At 35.6% G+C, this 25,571-nt stretch overlaps 1 protein-coding gene across 1 annotated transcript in view; it reads left to right on the top strand.

Moving 5' to 3' along the window:
• LOC127969709 (endothelial PAS domain-containing protein 1) overlaps positions 1-18,945 on the top strand; it is a 35,290-nt gene extending 16,345 nt beyond the window's left edge. The window contains exons 3-16 of the mRNA XM_052571767.1: positions 2,950-3,101; positions 4,105-4,189; positions 5,900-6,012; positions 6,098-6,300; positions 9,204-9,310; positions 12,556-12,703; positions 13,018-13,226; positions 13,930-14,108; positions 14,209-14,322; positions 15,018-15,481; positions 15,592-15,691; positions 16,406-16,511; positions 16,699-16,848; positions 16,938-18,945. Coding sequence (XP_052427727.1) covers positions 2,950-3,101; positions 4,105-4,189; positions 5,900-6,012; positions 6,098-6,300; positions 9,204-9,310; positions 12,556-12,703; positions 13,018-13,226; positions 13,930-14,108; positions 14,209-14,322; positions 15,018-15,481; positions 15,592-15,691; positions 16,406-16,511; positions 16,699-16,848; positions 16,938-17,089 — 2,282 coding nt within the window. The 3' untranslated portion in view covers positions 17,090-18,945. The remainder of the gene's footprint in view (positions 1-2,949; positions 3,102-4,104; positions 4,190-5,899; positions 6,013-6,097; positions 6,301-9,203; positions 9,311-12,555; positions 12,704-13,017; positions 13,227-13,929; positions 14,109-14,208; positions 14,323-15,017; positions 15,482-15,591; positions 15,692-16,405; positions 16,512-16,698; positions 16,849-16,937) is intronic.
• The last annotated feature ends 6,626 nt before the right edge of the window (positions 18,946-25,571 follow it).

Below are 25,571 nucleotides of genomic sequence, written 5' to 3'. Positions count from 1 at the left end.
TTTGTAGTTATTTATATATTCATTCATTGATTTATTTAATAAAAATATTGATTTATTTAGTTACATTTATTTAGTTAAGAAAAAATAACTTTAAAATAATAATATCTTAATTCTGAATTTATTGCTGAAAATATTTCCCTCCTCTATAGCATTCAAATCTCATGAAAACATTATGCAAAATATTATTTTTTGTGGAAATCGTATTGGTTTTGGACGACATGAGGGTGAGTATTTGATGAGCGAGTGCTCCGCTCCAGTTCTTGTGAAAGTTTCTCAGACTGGAGCAGGTACAGCGAGAGGATGTGAGCGCGTTCGTGTTGTTTGTGTGTCTTTATTATAAAATTAGAATCTCCGGAAGCTGGACAAAGGAGGCTCTGCATTCAACATTCCATTTTGTGTTTGCACAGACACTAAAGAGGACAGGGAACACAATTAGTAACGCAGTTAGAACACATAATAGACCTCAGTTTGGAGCAGTTGAAACACATTGCACCGTTGGACTTGAAGTGACTTGACAGTTCGAATGTTCATGCTACATGCAGAAATGTAAAGAGGGAGGGAGGGGAAAGAGACATTGAAAAGCAGCCCTGTCAGTACGAGATGGCACATCAGATAGTGTTATCAGCAGGTCTGTGAGCTGTGTGTTGGAAGCATGATTGGTGCTTTCTCTAAGACTGGCGCTCTCCATCTCAAGCCAGCCAAAACACAGGCCAACCCTGGCGCCACACATCCATCCCTCCTCCTCCTCCTCCCGCCATCACCCTACCTATGCTGAGGGTGCATGAGAAACACCTTTTACATAAGATCCCCAGTCACTATCCACTGATGCTTGCAACTGATTCGCTCTTTTTAGTTCATGGGCAGCTCGGAAAAAATGTTATGAAATAATCGATGTAATCTTGTTGAAATCAATGACTCAACGCTGATGCTGCAATTATGATACTTTACAGACTCATACAAATAGGCCAAAACAAAACATGATGGTTTCGTGTCATTGTGGACTGTATGTCATTTTAAGCTTGAAAACTATAGGCATGTTTACCAGTAAGACGCTCCAAGATACAGTTTCCTCCAGTTCATTCAGTTCAAAGTTCAGAGATCTGAGGTCTGTAGATGTATGTCAAAACAAGTTTCTGTAAGCTTTTTGTTTTGATTTGGTTTGGTTTTGTTGTTGCGTTTGGTTTTGGTTTCGTTAGTTTTTTTTGTTTAGTGTTTTTTTGTTTTGGGTTGTTTTGTTTTTTGGATCAAGTGTTTTGTTTTCTGCTATTTTGTGTTATGTGTGTGATGTGTTTTGTTTTGGATGTTGTGTTTTGTTTTTTAGTCTTTAATGTGTGTTTTGTTTTGTGTGTTTATGTTTTGTGGGTTTTTGTTTGTTTTTAATGTGTTTTGTTTTGGATTGTGCTTTTAGCTTTTGTTTTTGTGTTTTGTTTTTCTGTTGTGTTGTGTTTTTTAGTTTGTTTGTTTTTGTTTCATTGTGCTTTACATTATTAATAACACCCATTACTTTTAGCACATATTATGTAAAGCAGAACATCCTGTAATCTTGATGGGCAAAAGTGTTGCCAGATGTTCTGCATGACCTTGAGATATCAGTAGTCATTATTAAAGCAATAAGCCCGTGAATCTATGGTTTACAGTGAATTTATAACAGCTAAGGGGCGTTGGTTTTGCACAATACAAAGCGGCTTATTGCTTTTATAAAACAGTTATTCCATATATGTAGTAAGGTTTCAAAGACTAAAACAGAGCAAATAAAATGTAATGATATTAATAAAAACAGTATTCTTCCACCGAACAATGTAGTTCCTCAGAAACAGCTGTGGGTTCCAACAAATTGGTTGCCGAGCAACGCACAGAAGTAAACAAAGGTGGATGTTTCTTGTGTAATTTAGAACAGCTTTGAACCAATCAGAATCAAGGACCGGAACGATCTGTTTTATAACAATATTTCTAGCTCAGGTGATCACATGTGCTTGTAGATGCATGTCTATCAGCAGCAGTTTTATTCAGATTAGTAGACTTCTCTTCCAGATTATCAATTTCTGAAAACCAAAATTTGGGTGCAGTTTTGTTTCATCTCAGAATAAAAGCCACAGGGCAAGAACCCTTCAAAGACGTAACTCTTAATTCTCCTGGGACCGTGGTCTCTAGGCTCGGCCCAAATCCAGCCCTGGGCTCTCAATGGGCCTTGAGAAAGTTTCTTATCTGGAGGAAGCACACTGGAGCAATCACAGGCTTCCGACCCCCCAGCGTGGAGCCGCTCTGTTCTCCATGTCCTTGTCCAGTCCACCTCCCTCCTGAAGCTCTGCCAGATCTACTGCAGGACTCGACCGAAGTCTGGCACCCCATCCATATTTCAGTGTGGCATCACCAACCGAGTGGGGATTTTGGTTTTTTCCAAATGCTCACTTGACTTAATCAACTATTTGGTTTATTCTGCAATAATTATTTTACTACTTGAACGTAATGTGGTTTCAATCTTTCAGGTTTCAAATTATTCAATGCTTTATGCATCAGAAGTTGAACATGCATGCATTAAACTGTATCTTTACATTGCCTTGCATAAGTTTATGTATTTTTCCATAAGAGCATGTGATCTTCATAGAAGCCTGACCACAAATATTGGCCCCTTCCCATATGTTTCTCACAGATGTGGTTTTTCCACATAACAGCTGGCATTTGTTTCTTTAAATTGAAAGAGTGCACAGATTTAGTGCCGTCAAACAGCAGGGCATTGTGGGTGTCTGTGTGTCACTATATGTGGGTATGTAGTGTGTGACAGAAGGGAGGTCAGTGTTGTTGGGAGGGTTCAGAGTAGCAGGATGAAGTTGCTGTTGTTTATTTTGGACATCCGCCAGGGACTTAAGAGCCAGAACAAGACTAGCGAGTGTGTGCACACTCACATGCACACATGCATTCTCAAACTCTGGTGTTTGTGTCCCATTGCAGCTTGTGCTACTGCCACAGAGACGACAGACGGAGACAGACTGATGGACAGTTGGTATCTGAAATCACTGGGTGGCTTCATTAGCGTGGTAACATCAGACGGAGACATGGTCTTCTTGTCAGAGAACATCAACAAATTCATTGGTCTCACACAGGTGAGTACGAACACGGGCCCAGTAATGTACGCAGTGAAAGAATCACTATTCAGACAGATACTCACCTTTAGTCCTGTTATTATTAGCTGTTTGTCTATTTAGCACATGTTTTCTCTAGGTTCACTTAATCATAGGCAGACGAGATGCCATTATTAACCACAGCACAAGCCCGTTTCCTTCAAGCACTGTATGGGAGGAAGGATGTGTCACTTTTTTTGTACCCTTGCAGAAGCTCTTGGACTTATCTCATGCCTGCCAATTGCTTCCTTACACATGGCTGCGGTTTTGTAAAACTGTGGCCTGTTATCTATTTGTTATCTGATAAATTGCTGTAATGATAAAGAATAAAGATCCATAGCCTTTGTGAATCACAAGAACTTGTCCAGGTCACATTTTACTACAAAAAAATAAAATAAAAGTGCATTTATGAAATGCTAAATATCATCAGTAATGGAATATTATATAAAAAAATAAATATTGGGAATTTTGGAGAAAATAATGTAAATTGTTTCTTTAAATATTTTCTTTATGCAAAATATAATTCATCTTATATGCACAATTATTCAAACATTTGGGGTTGGTAAAAAAAATATATATACTTGAAGGAAGTCTCTTATGCTCACCAAAGATGCAAAAAAAGTAAGTAAAAATAAAAACCATAATATTGTACAAATATTTTTGCAATGTAATATAACTGTTTTCTATTTTAATATATTTAACATTTTCAGTGTCACATGATCCTTGAGAAATCATTCTAATATGCTGTTTTTCTGCTCAAGATACATTATTGTTATTATATTAAGTACTTTGAAGAAACTATGATGATTAAATAAGCAGCATTTATTTGAAATAGAACTCTTTGTAACATGAAAGTCTTTACTGTCACTTCTGATCAATTTAATGCATTCTTGCTAAATAAAAGTATTAATTTCTTTCAAAAAAACAAAAACAAATGTAATGCACATGTAATGCAGTGACAGCAGCTGCATGTGTTTCTCTGTAGGTGGAACTCACAGGGCACAGCATCTTTGATTTCACTCACCCCTGCGACCACGAGGAGATCCGCGAGAACCTCAGCCTCAAAGCCGGTACGTCACTTGTGTGTATTCAGCTTCACCAGCTTCAAATCCTGCTATATGTAGACAAAGCCTGTGAGAATGCCAGAGAACCGCCTAGAGAAAAACAGAAGAATCTGATATATTGCTCTGATGTTTTCGAGGGAAAACCTGCATTTTAAAATGTGTTACACAGCTGAAAACATGATCACGCTAACAATTGAGTGCATGTACGACGTGAACCACAAGTTCCAATTGAAACTCTGAATTGCCTTGAAAAAGCAATGCACAAGCATTTAACATTCATAACTCAGTTCAGCATGGTGTAAAGTGAAGACGAATTGGACTGTAGTGGATTTAGCCTTCGAGAAAGAGGAGATAGAGCCTCTCAAGAAATGTTCATATCGCTTCTACAAACAGACTTTCAGAAATACCAAACAAGTATGTGAGGCCTAATGTAAAGAAAACACATGGCTTCATAAGAGGAGGATTGGTTATTTGAAGAAATAACTGTCATGCCTTCAAAAACATGCACCCACAACCCCTTCTGCTTTCATTCTGCGTCTCCTTTATTTGACCTCCACACTTTCATACGTGCCTCTTTTAACCTCTGACCTCTTAAGGTCAAGTTTCATTGTGTTATTTCAGGTGGTTTCCTCCTTCACTGTAATAAAACGAGCTGCAGAGAGGGTCAGGTGGGCACCTGTGTCGTGTGTCCAAAATAAGACTCACATAATGCTCTATATTCGGAATTGTTACATATTCATTTGATTGCATTTTAAAACATTATTAAAATAGTAATGTTTATTTGATAACCATCGTTTTTGATGAGAAATATGTATATATATATATCTTTTTTTTTATTATTAAACTTTAATTATATCCATTGAAACAGACGAGAAAAATTAAAAAGCATAATTTAGGAAAAAATCTAATGTATTTTTGAGGGCCCTATAAATGTAATTTTTCATTAATAATTTGTTAAATTTTATATGTTTAATGATTTCAATTTTTTAGACATTCTTTTTGATTATTTAAATTGAATGAAACCATTTAAATGGAATCTCCCTCAAAAAATTACAATAGGAACTGAAATCTTTAAATGATATAAAATTATTTTAAATAAATAAAAGTATTTTAATAAGGCCCTATTAATTAGTTGTATTAAATTGTTGTTAAATGATATACGTTTTTTACTTTTTGATGACTTAAATTCAAATTAAACCATTACAATGGAATAAAAAATGCTCCGACTCTGTCATAAAGACTTTTTTTTTTTATAAAATATTGAATTTAAAGTTAAGGCTTACCCAAAAATGAAAATTGATCCTCCTTTACCCCACCTCATGTCGTTTCAGTCCTGAATGACTTTCTTTCTTCCGTGGAACACAAACTGTTCTTTGAACGCTTGTCACTTCTGTGCAGAACATGAGGGAAAGCCTAATGGCAAACTGCTCGCTGAGAACAAGGCATGCATTAACTGTTCAAACACTCATGTTTTACTTCAGCTTGTAATTCTGCTTGGTTTTAGCTCACACGTTTATTTTTATAAAAGCGATCATATTGAAAGCTGAAAGTGCTGCAAGATCTTTTGGAATTTGATAACTCAAGAATAATATTTGTGTTGAGTTTAGGCTTCCGTTTGCACGGAAGGAGAATGCTAGGAATGTTTTCCTGGGATTTTTGGCCCATGTCTAAACTGAGACACTCTTTACGTTTGTGTGTGTGTGTGTGAATCTGCAGGCATGGGAAAGAAGGGCAAGGAGCTGAGCACAGAGAGGGATTTCTTCATGAGAATGAAATGCACAGTCACAAATCGCGGGCGCACAGTCAACCTCAAGTCAGCCAACTGGAAGGTGAATAAGCTGTCTTTACCATAAGTGCTGACCTGGAGTGAGACGTCGGTCGTGTGGCTAATAACGGTGTGGGTCGTTCTTTCAGGTGCTGCACTGCACAGGGCACCTGAAGGTGTGTAACGGCTGTCCCGCACGAGTGCTGTGTGGATTCAAAGAGCCTCCGCTCGCCTGTGTGGTCATGATGTGTGAGCCCATCGCCCATCCATCAAACATCGACACACCCCTCGACAGCAAGACCTTCCTGAGTCGCCACAGCATGGACATGAAGTTTACTTACTGTGATGACAGGTACAAACACACAACCCCCCGGGGCTTCAGCAGGAGAACAATTCTGTTGTCAGATGACACTCATTAACATCGAACCTGTTGACAGTTCTGCTACTAAACACCGTCAATAGAGGGATAGGAATTACATTCATTGACACAAGTCAAGTCAAGTCAAGTCAAGTCAAGTTAAGCTTGTTTATTTTATTTTCAGTTTATATGAGATTTACCATATTTGAAACTCTGTATGCTCAATCATTTAAAATCCCTGTTTTGACGGGGTTTTTTAAATAAATAAACATTAAATAAATTAAAATGATTAAAAGTAAGCTAAATATTAATGTATTATTTTATTTATATCAAATAAAAATGGCAAATAAAAATAAAGCATTTTTTATGTTCTTCCATAACATTTCATAGCATAACATTTTCAACATTTAACTAAATAAATAAATAATAGATTAATAAACAAACCCTCTATAGATAGATAGATAGATAGATAGATAGATAGATAGATAGATAGATAGATAGCAGTTATTAATAATTTGAATTAACCTTTATATTAATTTTCATTTAAAGTTTAGTATATTTTTCATGTGCTTTTGTAATTTGTATTATTGTATTATTATTATTTAATAGTTATATATTTTATATATATATATTTTTTTTTTTAGTTTCTTTTTTAGTCATTTTACTTCGACCTTAACTTATTTTATTTCAGTTAGTTGCCAAGAAAACATTTACATTACATTTTATAATGTATATTTTATTTTATTTCAGCTTTATTTCAATTTAAAAGCTAAAAGGCTTAGTTAACAATAACAACACTAGTAGTAGGAAGAAAATGTCTTTAAAGCAAATGAGCCAAAATATAAAGGTCAGCAGCAGCAGCAGCAGAAGGGTGAATATGTGAATGGGCACCACTTGAAATGACACTTAATTGGGCAAATAAAATGTGGTTGACACTCCATGCCCAAACAAACAGTGGCGCAGTGGAAATGTGTGACTCCCAGTGGCATCATTAAACCATCATTTACACCGTAACATTTCCTCTTGTCTCCTCTGACAAAGAGCTCGCTGTTCTCCACACAGTACACACACGGTTCAAAGTGTTCTCCGTCATGTTTTCTGTGATTAATGTCTCCACCCAGTGATCTCCAGGCCAGACCACAGCGCTAAACCTGCTTCCCTGCTAATCAAGTTACAGCACCAGAGATTCAGAATAAAATACTTACTATATTAGGATCCGAATAATATACACATTAAATGTCAAATATATTTAATATAAAATGCATATGAAATAAATGATAGTTTAAAAAATTGTGAGAACCACTCCAAACACTTTTTTTTTAAGTAACACTGTTTTTAATGTTAAATTTAACTGATAATTGATATCAGAAATATAGTGCCAGGTCATTAACCTGCATACATGGCTAATGGCATGGCTAAGCTAGCATGAAGAACTGGAATAAAGGGGAAAACATTACATTAAAGTCCAGATGAGAAGTGTTTAATGGACATAATGATTGCTAAAATGCTGTCCTCAGTAGATGTTGAAAGCGTGCCTTGCTTTCTTCAAGAGACTTATGTCACCTTAAAGAATAAGAGAAAAGTAGAGTCATTTAATGTATTCCAGCTCCCATCTAATGGTAATTATGGTCATTATTGTGATGTCAGCTCACACAGATTCAGAGAAGATTGGTCTGAATCATGATTATTTCATTTTTGGAGCAGAGCGTCTATGGAAAGATCTAAGATCCAAGGCCTTCATTAAACAACCTCTGTGTATTTCAGAATTGTGTTTGTTCAGTTTTTCTCATTTTCTCAATGGTTTTTCTTTTTTTTCTCAAAAAAATAAAATAAAAAAACTGCCTTTTGATCAGTGCAGACTTTGCTCAGCCATTGGCTCAGATCCACCCCAGCCCCTAAACTGTGTGTGTGTGTGTGTGTGTGTGTGTGTGTGTGTGTGTGTCAGAGGTGGTTAGTTCAGTGACTGGTGAATAGAAGGCTCTTTAATGAACAGAGTCCTGCACACACACACACACACACACACACACACACACACACACTCCTGCATACAGAGTCAGTGATCTGCAGCTGTCTGCTGTTATGTAACTTCAGTACAAGGATCAACTCAATGCACTAAACACACACTTTCAGAACTAACTAATACTGATGTAACATTCATTACACAAAAACACATAACATGACACAAATGACACATTATCACAGAAACTACAAATGTAATGTAGAAATATGTTATTTTTACATAACGAGAAAACATTTTCATAGTTGTTGTTGTTGTTGTTATTATTATTAGCAATGACTAACAATTTAACAATGTTTCTGTCAAAGCTACAAAAAGATTTTATTAAAAATAATAAATTGTATTATTTTATATCGATTTAATTGGATATTTATAGGATAGTTATGATAGCTGTTAGTATAGAGCTCACGTTCACTTCAGCATGTTTAATTTAATATTTAAAGTCGTCACAATTAACTACAATTATTCTGTACAATAATAAAATGTATTCATTATATGAAATGAATTCAATTTCAGTAAAGCGGCTGTACGGGAGGATAGCATCAATATGGTTTGGTCTACATTTTTTTCAGCTAAATTGATTGTATTACTAAATATTGTAAATTTAAAAAGTGCCAGATTTTAAATATATAATTTTATGTTATGGCTCATAAGTTCTAATTATTCTCCCTCCGAAAACACGAGGTCTATGAAACTCTTGATATCAGCCAAACAAATCACATGAAATGGATCATTATTAAATTGGCTTAAAAAATACTAAGCTTGTGCAGATTAAAGAACATAGCTGAGAGATTTGTACAAATGTGCGTGTGTGTGTATGTTTGTGTGTGTGTGTGCGTGTGTGTGTGTTTTAATGTTATTTGCTTCTCACCTCTTCCAGAGTCACTGAGTTGATGGGTTACAGTCCTGAAGATCTTCTGGGCCGATCGGCGTATGAGTTCTATCATGCTCTGGACTCCGACAGCGTCACCAAAAGCCACCAGAACCGTACGTGTCTTTCATTTGCCCTCTTGTGTAAGAAAACCGGAAACCTTTCTTTCTTTCACGCTTCAAGCATGTGTTATTGGGAAATAATTGACCATATTTAAGAAAAGAAAATCACATCCACATGTATAATCATATGACTGCTACACACAACACACACTCCCAACATCACCTTGAATGCATAAAGCTAGTGACCTCATAATGCTCTGAATCCCATTCATTGTCTAATTGAACATCTTGTTGAAAAGCAGTTTAATCAGAATAACATGCATTAACTGTTCCTACTACATGACAGATATTACTCAAATAAGTGTCCAGATAGATTGTAAAACATAAAATAAAAACTTTCTTAGCCAATCCGAAATTGGCTTTGTCTAGCTTTGATCACAGGAATAACATTCATTTGAAAATATATTCAAATAAAAATATAATAATTATGTAATTATAATAATAATATGATTTTTTTGTTTTGTTTTTTTGGTTGGATTTGGATTTAGTTTTTTGCATATTAAATATGTTTCTAAAAAATTAGAGAAAAGTATTTGTTTCCACAGTTTAGAATTATTTAACTCAACATAAATAGAATAGGAATTTTGCATTGACAAAAACTATTAAAGAAATAAAATCGTTATATTTTACCTTGTAATATATATTAGCACTTGTTTGCTGTTTTTCCTTCGTTATCCACTGATTATATTTAAAACACACTGCAAGCAGTATTTTTAGTTAATTAATATGAATAATAATAATAATAAATTATATTATATATTATTATTATATCCCAATATTACAATGAATTTAACATAACATAACAAACTTTAACACAAAGTATATATACATCAGTCATGATTGCTCTCCTCTCACTTTTTTTTTTTACCATCAACACACTGCTTGTACCTAATTGCTTTTTAGCTTTCATTTATCTGTCTCTTTCTTGTTAAGCAGAGGTGAAACCTAATATCTGTTGACGTCCACAAACACAGACTTGCCCACACACAGCAAACAACAATATATATATAAATATATATACTGAGGTCGCCTGCCCCCCTGAGTCAAATTGCATTTGAGACAAATTGCATTTCGCATGCATGTTTGAGTTATGAATACGATTCAAAAGAGCCTTATTGGATTGGTTCTATTAAGGATGAGCGGAGCAGCCATTAGGACATCTTGAACCCCATTAGGGGTGACAGAGGAGATAAGAACGCAGCTACGGTGCTCCTCAGCCGGGCCAGGTGTCCCAGATTGCTCCCTAATCAGATGCTGGATGTGGAGTGGCTTCTGTCCACCGTGACGCTAACATGTAATTAGACTCTTTTCAAAGTGTGTAGAGGAGAAAGAAGTGTTGATCTGGATTAGGCTTGTTGAGAGTGGAGCTGCCTCGTGACTGCATTCACCACTTATTTGTCTCTTTCTTTTCGAATCACTTGAACTTTTCTAAGAGCTTCCATCATTTATCAAACGACCAAAAAAAATAAAAAAACATTTCCATATTTAAAGACACAGTCTTATAGATTGTATATTTCTCAGAGTGAACATGCACTCTTTGTTTAAGTGATTTTCTGCTCCCACTAACTGATGAGATAAACTTTATTCTGCATTCATTTTATTACAAAATGTGCACCTGGTTACATCTACACTCCAACACCCCCTCCCCCTTTTTTGTCATATATGAAAGCAAAGAAGCAAGAAAAACAATAAACTAATAATACTAAGCACAAAAGTTTTAATGCTAAACACCCTCCCAAACTCTTTCTGTATGCCAAGATCATCATACATTTGTGCATTGTGTTGTGCAAAGCAAACTTCACTAATGGTGAATGCTTAGAGTTTAGTTGGCAATATGAACCTGCTCTATTAGTAGCATATCTATTGCTTCATAAATTAAAATAACAAGCATGTCAAGTCACTTTTACTTCTATAGCGCTTTATACAATAGAGACTGTGTCAAAGCAGCTTCACAGACGTAAACAGGAACAATAGCAGAATCAGTTATAGGAACTCAACTGCGGAGACAGTTTGTATTCTGCTGTTCAGCAGCTCTGAAAGACAATAGTGTCATTATTTAGCTCAAGGCGGTTCAGGATGTGCAGTACCATTCAACATTGTGGATTTTTTAAATCCTTTTATTCTGTAAGCATGCACTGAATTGATCAAATGTGACAATAAACAGTAAATATACATAAATTAAAATTTATGCATTTAGCAGACGCTTTTATCCAAAGCGACTTAAAGTGCATTCAGGCTATCAATTTTTACATATCATGTGTTCCCGGGAATCAAACCCACAACCTCTACCAGTTGAGCTACAGCTTCAAATAAATGCTGTTCTTTTTAACAATATTTCTCAAAGAATCCTGAATAATAATTTTCTGCATGGTTTCGACAAAAATATTAATCAGCATAACAACATTTTCAACATTAAAAATAATAAGCAGCGAATCAGCATGATTTCTGAAGGATCACGTGACTCTGAAGACTGAGGTAATGATGCGGAAAATTCTGCTTTGCATTACAGAAATAAATCACATTTTAAAATATATTAAACTATTTAAGATAGTTTATTATTTCACAAGATTACTGTTTTTATTTTGCCTAGATGAGGTCTTTTAGAAACATCATGCAGACCCAACTTTTGAACAGTAGTGGATGTATAAAAATATCTTCCCACTATTAAAAAAAAAAAGTGCATAAATATGAGAAAACATGGACTCTGTAGGAAGGAATACATGCAAATGTTTGAAATCGTTAGCGGGGCCTTTGAAAAGACCAAGCTTGTCGACACAAGGACACTGGCCTCGTCTAGAACCTGCGACTTCCTTTCCGACCGCTCGTATAAAGTCGCGAGGCTCTCTACCACAACGTGGCCGTCCTGCAGAGCAGCGCATGCACAGGCTGAGAGTGAACCGCTTGACCCCAAACCAATGCTTTCCCACGGCAGATCTGGACCGAGTCCAGGGCGAACGTGCCATGGAGACAGACTGTCAAAACTCAGATCAGCAATCCCTCATTGTCTGCGTCTCTCTGTTTGTCCTGTTGCTTATGTTAGCTTTCCCTTGATGGGTCCGGCTGTCTGTCCCAGTTTATGTTATAGCTACCCAAGACCCTCTTAGAGACCCTCAAAACAACATGTATAATGGCTGAGAAAACATTTGGAACGGCCGTTAAATCAAAATGTCAGTGCAAAAGTCAGTTTTAGGAAATGCATGTGTTCTCAAGACCTTATTTTCTCTTTTTTCCCTCACTAGTGTGCACTAAGGGCCAGGCAGTGAGCGGTCAGTACAGGATGTTGGCTAAGAATGGAGGCTATGTGTGGGTGGAGACCCAGGGTACCGTCATCTACAACAGTCGCAACTCTCAGCCCCAGTGCATTGTGTGCGTGAACTACGTGCTGAGGTAAGGTGAAAAAAATGCAAGGTGAAAAAGCTTGCGATGTGATGTTTGTACTGCATCTGCAGTCTGGACCTTTCTGTTCACTGCTCATCGACGCTTGTGATCCAATTAAAGACAAAAAATACAACTTAATGGGATAGTTCATCCAAAAATTTTGTCACCCTCGTGTCGTTCCAAACCATTTATGCCGTTATGTTTTCTGTGGGACACAAAGAGGAAACTGATGGATGTTCGCACAGCTCATGACTTTCTCTCTCAGCACGGTTGTACAGTATGTAAAGCCATCAGTCGTAACTCATCAGACTCTCTTTTCTTAGTGATGTTGAGGAGAAGTCTATGATCTTCTCTGTGGACCAGACCGAGTCTCTGTTCAAGCCTCGGCACTTGAACCGTTTCTTCAGTCCATGCAAAGGAGGCCTGGGCAGTGAGCCAGGAGAAGTGCTCTTCACCAAACTCAAAGAGGAGCCTGAGGATCTCACCCAGCTGGCACCTACACCTGGTGACACCATCATCTCTCTTGACTTTGGTGAGAACGCTCGTCTTTTTTGTAGTTTTGGACCGATATGTACCATTAAGGCCCGTTCACACCAAGAACGATAACTTTAAAGATAGCGATATTAGCGTCCACACCAGCGAACGATATTGTCTGTGTATTCTAAGCGGACGCGCGTCTGCTGCTTTAAATTCTCGAGCTCATTACAGAAGGATTGATTCTGATTGGTTGGCAATGTTTTTATCGTTCATCAGAAAAAAAAATCGTTATCATTAAACGATATCGTTTCTCTGTGCCTTTATCGTTATAGTTGTGGTGTGGACTCCGCTATTCTTTAATATTGAGAACGATTTTTAGAGCTATATCTTTATCGTTATCTTTATAGTTATCGTGGTTGGTGTGAACGGGCCTTAAGTAAAAATATCTATGGAGCAGGGTGGAAAAAAGGAAATAAGACGTACACAACAGTTGAAAAAGTGAAGGAACATACTGCAGTTTTCTTTTGTAGCGTTGTTTTATAGATGTATTTTTTTTTCTTTTTCTCAAAGTCAAATGAAAATATAAACACTTAAACCACATAAAAACCACATTAAATTCATCGAAAGTGACAGGAAAGACATTTATATTGTTACTAAGGATTTCCATGTCAAATGCTGTTCGTATGAAATATGAAGCATATTACAGTTTCTTTAGCTGTAAATCAACACATTCAAATGGGTTTTCCTCTTTCTTTCAGGTAACCCCCAGTATGAGGAGCACCCGATGTACAGCAAAGTGTCTGCTGTCTCTCGCTCTGTTCATGATGGCCACAAGACGAGCTTCGCTGGAGACATGGCCAAGATGAGCAGCACTTTCTCTGTGCCTCAGGCTCCGCCGGTCAGCAGCTCAACTCCCAGCCTCAGCAGCTGCTCTACAGTAAATACAAATACTACATCTGCTCATTGCCACATTTTGTTTGCATAAACATTGATTACTGTACAGTATGTGGTCATAGAGTGTGTTATATATTGAACAGCCCAGCAGTCCTGGAGATTACTACACCTCAGTGGACAGTGACCTGAAGGTGGAGCTGACCGAGAAACTGTTTTCCTTGGACACACAAGAGACAAAGACTCCCTGCAACCAAGAGGTTTGCAAATATTCAAACTGTAACATCAAGAACGCTTTTATATTTCATATGAAGTACGTAGTACCTCTTTATATTTATATATATACACATCTCACTGAAATTACAACTGGTTAAAATCTCTAAGAATTCTTAAATATGACAAGACAAATATTATTATTATAATTATTTTAATTGTCTGAATATATATATATATATATATATAATATATAATTATATAAGTGTTCCCACACAGAGCACTTGTTGGCTGCCTTTTCTTAATCCAGTCTCATCCATTAAATGAAATAATTTTATTTATTTAAAAAAATTATTATTATTATTTGCCTGCCAAAATTTCAAGCAAAGGTATGATACAATCATGAGAAATGTAAATGCAGTCAAATATATATAAACACGTTTAAACACATACATATTTAATCAAATAAGAGTTTTTTTGTTTAGTTTTTTGTTTCAAAAAGTTTTTTTTTAGTTATTTTAAACAGATGTGAGTGTTTTTTGTTTGATTTTTGTTTTGTTTTGTGTTTTGTTTTGTTTTCCTTTTTGTTTAAAAATACTCCCTTTTTTTAAGGTCTTTTATCTTATCCAGAGATATTTTGTTTCCTCATGATCCTTTTAATGTCAACTGAAAAAGACCAGATCAGGTGTTGCATGCAGAATCCAGACTTGCTGACCTTTGACCTCTCTCTGTGACCTACCAGACCGACCTGAGTGATCTGGACTTGGAGACTCTGGCCCCCTACATCCCCATGGATGGTGAGGACTTCCAGCTCAATCCCATCTGCCCGGAGGAGCCGTCATCTGAGATCGGGGCCCTGGGAACCAACCCGAAGAGCTTCAGCAACATCACAAGCCTCTTGCAGCCCTTGAGTTCCCCATCAGCAGCCCACTTCAAGCCCAACATGAGTTCAGGAGGAGACAAGCAGAGCATCAGCGGAGGCTCTGTGGAGTCCTGGCCATCTGTACCCTACAGCAGGGGTCCCATGCAGATGCCTCCCTACCATGATCCCGCCAGCACCCCGCTGTCCTCTATGGGAGGTCGTCAGAATCTGCAGTGGCCGCCTGACCCTCCATTACACAGCAAGGCTGGGATGATGGATCCTTTAGCTGCAAAGCGCTCTTGCCAAACTGTGCCAGCAAATCGAATGCCGTCTTACATGCAAAGGTGATTCTGCGTATTACCGGGTGTTTCTCTTGGTTCGGTCTTATAAAATATCATTCGATATGCTGCAGTCTTTAGATTTGCATTGGATGACTCCTGTCTTTGTTTCACAGGCCCATGGAGAACTTTGTGCAGGACTACAGAGATATAAGTCCAGCTCGACTTGCTCTCGCAGAGCGCAGTTTCAAGCGCTCGTTCACACAGATGACAATGGTTTGTTCATATTTAACATTATATTTAATTTTGATTTCTGAATGATCGTGTGACACTGGAGTAATGATGCTGAAAATTCAGCTTTGCATCACAGGAATAAGTTACGTTTAAAATATATTAAACAAGATGACATTATTTTAAATTGTAATGATATTTTGCAGCATTGTTGTTGCATTTATTGTATTTGTGATCAATAAATGCAGCTTTGGTGAGCATAAGAGACTTGATCGGTAAATATTATTAATCTAAACATTAATATATAATTATTGATTATATATAACAAAGGAAATTTGTTTGGTTCATTTGGATATTTTTTTAGCATATTACCAACCTAATGGTGAAGTACCTAATGTGAAGGTAATTGTATTACAATAATATTTTTTTAAATTAAAATCCAATAAGCAAAAAAATAAAAAGAAAGAAAGAGCTAGAGAAATCGAAAATATTTTCTGCTTACTGTCCGGAAAATAATGATCTATTAAATAAATAAAACGACATGGTTTGCTTATTTTTTCAAAGGCACACTTCCAGTCAAAACTTTGAATACTGCTTATTTTTTGTTAAATACTATTTTAGTAGTATTAATTTTTATTAGTACTTTATTTAGTACCTCATATGTTTAGCAAACATTTCGAATTTATAGTTTTACCTTTTTATTTTGGGTGATATTTATGTTTAAATTATAAGTGACCACATGCTCTCTGTATGTTTTAGAACGAGCCGCCTCCCACAAAATCCCAACACACAGTGTGGAAGAGACCTCATAACGAGAGCTGTGTCATGATGGACAGAAAATCACTCAGCACCAGCGCTTTGTCAGGTATGCTTTATTATTATTATTTCCCGATGGGAAGAAAAGTTTGGCCCATGGTTTTGCAGGGAAATCTACACCAATGAGAGCCAATCATGCCAAAAGAACACTTTGGCACCCACCAACAATCAATGCCTAGCATCTGTATTGCAGACAAAACCAATATCAATTGCTAATCAGATGAATTTATGTCTAGACAAAGGCATGACCGCTAATAGAGGCATGGACCACGAGCACAGGAAGACCCAGTATTCAGGGAATTCAGCCGGACAAGTGACAAAGCGCTTTAGAGAAGAATGCTGTAACTACAGAGAGTTCAACATGCAGCCTTCCTCCAAGATGGATGGTGAGCTCTGAACCGACACAGACACACATCTGCTCTTACATACGTCATGCTCTGTGGATGCTGATTCTCAGAGCCGCTTGTGTTTGCAGGAATCGCCAGTCGTCTTATCGGGTCCTCCTTCGGGACCTACTCTCTGCCTGAACTGACGCGTTACGACTGCGAGGTCAACGTCCCGTTGCAAGGAAATCTTCATTTGCTGCAGGGTAGTGACCTCCTAAGAGCATTAGACCAGGCCACTTAGACCGGTTTCTACACAGAAATGCAGTCCCACTTTCCCCCGACCCTAGCGCTCATCTCACACTCACCATCCCGACAATAAGCATCCCAGCTTCAGCACATCCCACAAACACCCTCTCACAGTCCTATCTACCTGAGCGCAAACATGACAAATGTAGCTTTGATTCTATTTTTATTGTCTACATCTTCATAAATTATACACATGTACTATTTTTTGTTTAGTTACAAGATGGTTTCGGAATGAATTCAAGTATTTTTGGAGGAGTTGAAATGATGTTGCGTTGTGTCTCTGCTTGTCAGATCATTTCGGCGAAGCTGTTTTCAACATACTCTCCGCTTTTTTTTTCTCTCTCTCTATCAATGTCAGGACAAAAAAAGAAAAAGACAAAAAAAAAAGACTCTACTGTAAGCTACTTGTTTTAAAATGTTCTCATTTCTTTCATTTGTTCTAACTTTCCTACCTCTGACACATCATCAAAGACCCCATGAAATCAAAAGACTAGTTTTGAGCTCATTTCTACACTAATGCAGTGGCTCCCAAAGACGTTTTATTAAATAATTCAATCAGCATTAACAATAGCTGCTCTTCATACATGTGCTGCTGTCTTTCCACTCGCACAAACACGTTCGCTCTGCATGAAGGGTTGCCAGATTTTATCAAAAAAAACAAAAAAAACCTGGACTAATACAGTGACCAAAACAAACCCTTTTAAAATGAATATGATATGCAGACATGGCAAAACAAATGTGAGAAAAATCAATTCAATTCAATTCGGTTACACTTTACTGAAAGCCCTTTATGTATAATGCATTATAAAAGTATCTTTAATGCATTAATTATACCTTGTAATGCACCTTGTGAAATCAAATGAATAATTGTAAGCACAGTTAAGACATTATAACACTTTCGGTTGTAATTATTTTCAACAAGATGTAATGTATTACAATGCACATTAACAATGCATTATAAATTTTATAACCCTTTGTGATGCATTATGCATAAAGGCTTTAAGTAACGTGTTACCTTGAATTCTACTAAATAAAAAAGCAATTCAATTTATAACGAATGAATAAAATATTATTGAAAAAAGCAATAAAATGACATTGCATTATTATAATTTAACACATCAATTAGTTTTGCTTTTAATTAAAGTTTAATGATGTTTTGTTTAACTACACCTGTGCTGGCAACCAATGTGCTAGTGTACTCCTAAAAGCTAACAAAATGAATATTTGTCTTGTCACACATACTTTAAAATGATAATGCATTTAATGTTTTAATATTTGTTCAGTCAAATTATGAAATGAAAATGTCATTTTCTCTGCAGTCATTGTTGTAAATCATGATTAGCCTTTTAAAAAAATCTAAAATAAATATGTGAAAGGATATAAAACAGTGCTCGCGAGCCGTTTCATGGGGTCTTTATGCCTTGTCCTCACTGACCACTTTCAGTGTTCATGTTATTCATGTGCCTTTCTTTGTTTGATTAGTGGCAATACTGTGTTTCTGTCTCTGATCTCTGTTTATTGCCTTTTTGTGGAGACCACTTTAAAAACATATATATTTTTGTCAATTTAGCTGTAAGCATACATATTTAAAGGAAGATGCTCGAAGATTTCTACTATAGATTTCTACTTTGATGATAAAGTTAAGCATTTATCTGTCCTGGTACTTTGTCTTGTCTACTCAGTAGATGTGAATCAGAGTCCTTATCGAGTCTGCAGTGCTGGTGTCCTGAGCTCTTTCTTGGTGGCATTTTTTTTTCTTTTCTGGAAATATGCACAAATGCATATTACAATTATTGGCAGGCCAGTAGAGTTGGTTAAAAAATTGCAGTTTTTTTTTTTTTTTTTTTTTTTTTTTAATACAACTAAATTGTTTTAGATATGTTATGTAGCATATTGGATCTTTAAAAAGAGTTTAATCTTAGTGATTTTTAGCGTTGTTTAAAGATGGTGCTTCATGCATTCTGACCCATATGATTACTTGGATAATAACATTAACTCTCTTTTTATTTGAATTGCCTTTGAGGTTGTCTTTAAAGTTGAATCCTAAAGGATCTAAATTATTTCTTAAGGCTATTAGTTAAAACTGTGGCAATATGTAGTAATGTAGCGAAAACTGTGGATGACGATTCTTCTGCTTAAACACATATTCGCACTTTAGATCGGTTGAATTTTAATGTAAATCTTAACCCCTGGTGAAAAAAAAGATTAAAAGGTACAAAGATGAGGTCTGGCACACAGTCCAGTTTGTGAAGTGATGGTGTGTTTTGTGAGCAGACTGGAGATGTGTTGTCTAATGCTGGAGCCGCTGTGTGAGATGCTGTCGGACAGAGAGAGGCTGTGTACAACTAAGCAAAGCTAATTCAGCATACGAGTAAATGCCACAAAACATGTCCAGGCCATATTTCACTTCAGAGGAAATTGAATCAAATTATATCCTAGGATAATAAGACAATTATGCATATTTTCAGCACTATTAAAATCTTATAGTGTTACTTTTGTTACAGTTACCCCCAAAACTCAAAACAAAAACAAAAAAGACAAAAAATACCTAAAAATGGTGGTTTTATACGTAATTTTTAGTTTTGTTATTTAATATTTTATTATTTTGTTATATGAATTTAAATAAATACAGTTAAAAAACATTGTATTACAACAATGAGAGTAAGTAAAAAATTGAGACAATTATTTATTTTTATTGGTCACGTTTTACCTCCAAATAATATATATATATATATATATATATATATATATATATATATATATATATATATATATATATATATATATATATATATATATATATATATATATATAATTTTTATTTTGGGGTAAAATGTGACCAATGAAACAACAAGCATATATACACATATAATATATGATAAAGGTAAAAAAGCTTATTTTTATTTGTCACATTTACAAAATAAAATATATTTTGAATTTGTTATTGTAATTCTGTATAAAATTATAACAAATGTGGCAAATAAACACACACACAATATAATTTCTTTTTATTTTTATTTTGTGTGACTTTAATATTATCTACAGCAAATTTTAGCGCACCCGTCTTAACGTGTCTTTTCTAAGTGTTTTAACTCCTTGAACAAACCAGATGTGAGAGAGAGGCACAGATTTCAAACTAGATCTCACAGACATTTCAATGCTTTCTATAGCTTTCGGTTTTAGTAAATGGCAATAATCCCATATTTAAACTCTTACAGGTGCCTTAACACCAGCAAATCTAGGTCACTGCCCATTGACTCATGTAGCATTCAACACTAAACTATAAAGCAATGCAGTTCTCCACTTATTCCTTGAATGTCCCGATGTTAATGCCAAAGGAGGAAATGGTGAACCCGTATCGTTGTCAAAGCAGTGCAGCCATATGAAGATGTTTCCGTGAGAGTTGTGCATCTGAATGTGCAGAAAGCGCTGGTTCATGTATGTCTGTCTAATATCTACTGCTATGAAGGTCATTGACCAGACCAAGCCCCTGAACCCACTGAATTTCAGATAACGCTGCCCTTTTGTGCACCATTTTGTGGTTTTCTTCAACTTTAAAGACAACATTAGATAAATGCATAAAATAGGCAGTTTTTTATAAAACAAAAAATAAAGCAAGTACGTACTTATTTTAATATGTTAAAAGTATAGTGACATTATTATGATTATTGTTGACATTACTGTATGGGAAATTTTACCCAATAAAAGTTGTATCTCTGCACTGATATCATATTAAAGCTTATCAATCTTCTGCTGATGGTTTCTTGGTTTTCATTCATCACTTGTGTGTCTCTTCAACCTTACATACAAGTACAGTGCCGGTACCATGGTACAGTAATGGTATCAGCTGGTAATACTATGGTACTCCACAGTACAGGGGTCACCAAACTCAGTTTCAATTTTGCCTAGTAAGACCTTGATTAGCTGCTTCAGCTGTGTTTAATGAGGGTTGGAGCTCAAATCTGCAGGACACTGGCCCTCCAGGACCGATTTTGGTGTCCCCTGCCAGACAAAAAACTGGTATTACCCACATTTTGGTCTGTTTTTGCATAGCAATATTATTATATGTTTTACTGTGATTTTACCATGTTCTTAGGCAGAAGGCATAAAACTGATCCAATTACGTTTTACTCATAAGGTACAGGGCCTACTGTATTTTATTGATTACATTTTTTATTTTAAACCCGGATTTTCTTTTTTAACATTTTTAGAATGTAAGCTACTAATGATAAATAGTTAACCCGCTTTATATACAGTACAGACCAAAAGTTTGGAAACATTTCTATTTTTAATGTTTTTGAAAGGAGCTTCTTCTGCTCATCAAGCCTGCATTTATTTGATCAAAAATACAGAAAAAACTGTAATATTGTTAAATATTATTACAACTTAATAATAGTTTTCTATTTGAATATACTTTTAAAAAAAAAATGTATTCCTGTGATGCAAAGCTGAATTTTCAGCATCATTACTCCAGCCTTCAGTGTCACATGTAAAATCCAGTCTGTCACATGATCATTTAGAAATCATTCTAATATTCTGATTTATTGGAGTGCTGGAAACAGTTCTGCTGTCTAATATATTTGATGAATAAAAGGTTAAAAAGAACTGCATTTATTTAAAAAAAAAAATTCTAATAATATATTTTCTTTACTATCACTTTTTATCAATTTAACACATCCTTGCTGAATAAAAGTATTGATTTTATTTTAAAATAAGAAAGAAAAAAAATTACTGACCCAAAATTACTGACCAGTAGTGTATATTGTTATTACAAAATATTTATATTTTAAAAACATAGCTTCTTTTTTTTTTACTTTTCATTCATCAAAGTATCCTAAAAAAGTATCACATGTTCTGAAAAAATATTAAGCAGCAGAACTGTTTCCAACTTTGATAATGAATCATCATATTAGAATGATTTCTAAAGGATCATGTGATAATGATCCTAAAAATTCAGCTTTGCATCGCAGAAATAAATGATAATATAAATGATAATTTAAAGTATAATCAATTTAAAAACAATTATTTTAAATTGTAATAATATATCACAATATAACATTTTTTTCTGTATTTTTGATCAAATAAATGCAGGCTTGATTTCATATTATGTATTTTTAAGTTAAGTTCATAGTTGAATTTTTGAGTGTGTAAGATACCAATGTTCAATAGACACATTTATTATTAATAATAAGGAACAAACAGTAATATAGTTTGTAAACTGTTTGCAGTCCCCGGAAACTCTAGCAACCTTTTTAAAAGACTTTTATTTTAATAATATTTATATAGTGTTATAGTATTTATTCATATTTAGAATTCTTTCATTTATATATTTTCATTCGCATTTTAGTTTGTTTTATTAATTTATTTTTATTAATTTATTAATTGTTTTTATTATTTATAATTTATTTGTCATTTTAGTCACATATTTCTCATTTTTGTTTTTCATTAATTTTTTCAACATTTTATTCCTTTATTTCGATTAATGAAAACACTTTTAATTGCTTTAGTTTTAGCTATTAGACAATAACGACTCTTCTTGAACGTGTCTCATCTCATTTCGAATTTAACGTCAGATCTTTTTCATCAAACCATCTTTTAGAAAAGACTCAACTCTCAGCCAACTATAACATGTACACACATGTTAATGAAGTATAAAAGCCTCCAGTCCTTTCAATAAAGGGCCTCTGGCTTCTAAACAAATCTGCAGCTCAGCTATTCTAACAACAAACACGCCATCAATCAATCACCATTAAGCTGCGTGCGTTCGGCTCTGTCGGAGCGCAGCAGTATGTTATTTCTGTCATCTCTATGGCATGTCATGGCTAAACCTGTTCAATTTTTGAAATAATGACAGGTGGACACACTTCCCCTCTTCTCAGAAATGACACAACATACAGCTATTAAAGTAACAGAGAATGTCAGACAAGTTTCATTAAAGTGCTGAGTCGATGGAGTTGGGAAAACTAGGCAAACCGCGTAACTCTTGGACCATGAAATGCAGGGGGGGAAACTGAAAAAGCCTGTTCTAAATGTCCCCACAAGCCCAGGAAAATGTCCTAACAGCCTCAGGACGTTTGCCAGTACAGACATGCTAATTAAAGGAACTTTCCATTAGCAAATTCTGTCCCTCTCGGCCATTACAACCAAAAGAGGCAGGGTTGAAGCCAAAGGGCATGATGGAGACTTTGTAAAAACCGCAGACAGAGAATGCAGATTAGATGCACAAGTTTTGTAACAGTAACCATCAGTAATGATCCTGTCAACCACTGCGGGATGCCAAAACAGATCGGAAGGCCAGTGCCAAACCAGTCGGTGTCCCTGGCTAACCCGCAAACGTTATCAGGCACACAAACACACCGAATGTCCCCCTCTTTCACCGCCTGTGGAGTCCCTTCTGTACTGAGATGTTTGCTGGATGTTCGCCTAGCCAAACCTCTCTCATTTATTTGTTATTGTCCTTGTTATTTCTGTTTGGAATATGACGCACATCCCTTCCTGGCTCTCCATCTTCCACAGACAAATGGACACAAATGGAGGCGGCCTCACGCAGCTTCCCGTCTTTGCACAGGTACTGCATCTGAGGCCGTGTATTAGCAAACACAAAATGTGGCAGAAAGAAGTCAACCTGAAATGTCTGTAATGGCAAATACATTAAGAACACCTCGCTTAATGTCCATCGATCCAGAATACACATGCAGAGAGCTGCCCCCTTCGATTTCACAGTTTCAAACCTCTGTGTGTGGACTTTTGCTGTTTATCCGAGAAAATGTTTTTGAAACTAGATTTGCGGTATTTTTCGAAGGATATTATAGTGTTTGCAAAGCAGCAAAGGAAATAATGTTCAAATGTTTTGGAGAAGCTTGTATTTTAAGCTAAATGAAATGTTAAGACGCTCAATATGCACTTTGTTTTCTGTGTATGTGAATTAACGTGCATTATGAAAACATCTTTGAAATGTAAATGAGGTTGCATGGTTAAAAAGATTCACAATGTGCAAATAGATGTAAGCAAAAATAATTCAGTGTGCAAATAGGGGATCATTGCTGGTGGGCAGAATTTTTGAGATTATGTATTTTTTTTTTTTAAATCTAGCTTTAAATCAGGCTCCTATCAGAGTAAAATCAAATTAAATGCACACCTCAGGTCAAATGTGTGCTATAATTATGATTTTGTCCTTCACCAAGATTGCATTTATTTATTAAAAATACAGTAGCCCAACCACTTTTTTTCTTCTAATTACTAATCACTAATATTGTGAAATATTACTAAAATTTTAAATAACTGTGTTCTATGTTAAATGCTTTTAAAATATAATTTATTCATGCAATTGCAAATCTGCAATTGCAAATCAAATTTTGTTTAGTTTTTTGACCCCAAGAATAAATGACATTTTAAAATATATTAAAATAAAAAACAGTTATTTAAAAATCGTTACATTGCACAATATTGCTGTTTTTACTGCATCACATAAATGCAGCCTTGGTGAGCATAAGACAATTATTATTGATAAAACATTTTTTTTTTATTATTATTTTACACTTTTGATCTGTATTGTATGTTTAGAATAAGGTACCATGTTATTACCATGGTAAAGTGTAGGCATCAGATGGTGGTAATACCAGTCTGATCTGATATACACCATGATACTCTTTGATTAACACAATGTGATTTATTATATTAATGTATAAATACCCATTTGTTTTATGGTAGATCTCGAAAAAACCATGGTAAATACATTTGGTGAGTGTGAGATTGATTTCTTGTTTTTGGGAGAAACAGTCTATGTGAAGGCTCTTATCTGGACACTGGCTTCAGTTGAAGGACACACACTGTAATGAGAGCAAACCCATGCTTAATCATTATTTATTCTGGAAACAATCACAGGCCAAAAGAAAAACACATGGGGGAAATTACAGAAAACAAGCAAAACAGCTTGGTGATGAGAGACTTCTCTTCCTCTGCGTCTTCCCCGAGTCATTTTTTCCAGTGATGTGTTTCGGCGGTGCCACTGTTTAGAGCACAGACGCGAGCCCAAACTTCACCCTCCTCAGGTGCAAACGAGTGCATCTCAATCATAACAATCCCCTCCTGGAGGCTTTGTGTGTCTCTTCCTTCCCATGGACACAGGACCAGACTCCTTACGAAAGCCAGACTTCCACTCTTTCCCCAACTACAAAGATTTCATTTTTGGATCAGTTGATTCAGAGTTTTCTGATCCTATAGTGCACGAGAAAACAAAGTGCAGGAAAATGGGAGGGTCTGCCAATTCAGGCCATGGGACTTCCTCTTTCTTTAACTGTCCACAGCGGTGGCTACCAATAGTATTGCACATATGGCTGAGAAATAAGCCTTTTAATAAAGGTCATTTTCACACGCACACACCCAACCACGCACATATTTCCAGTCAATTCACCTTAGTGGACTTAACAGTTACGCAAAGCATGGTTCATAGCATCATAGCTTTACTGTATTTAAGA

Source organism: Carassius gibelio, chromosome B13 (assembly GCF_023724105.1).
Source record: "Carassius gibelio isolate Cgi1373 ecotype wild population from Czech Republic chromosome B13, carGib1.2-hapl.c, whole genome shotgun sequence".
NCBI classification, from domain to species: domain Eukaryota; kingdom Metazoa; phylum Chordata; class Actinopteri; order Cypriniformes; family Cyprinidae; genus Carassius; species Carassius gibelio.
The sequence above is the reverse complement of the archived record's forward strand: the minus strand, read 5'-3'. Positions and strand labels throughout refer to the sequence as shown.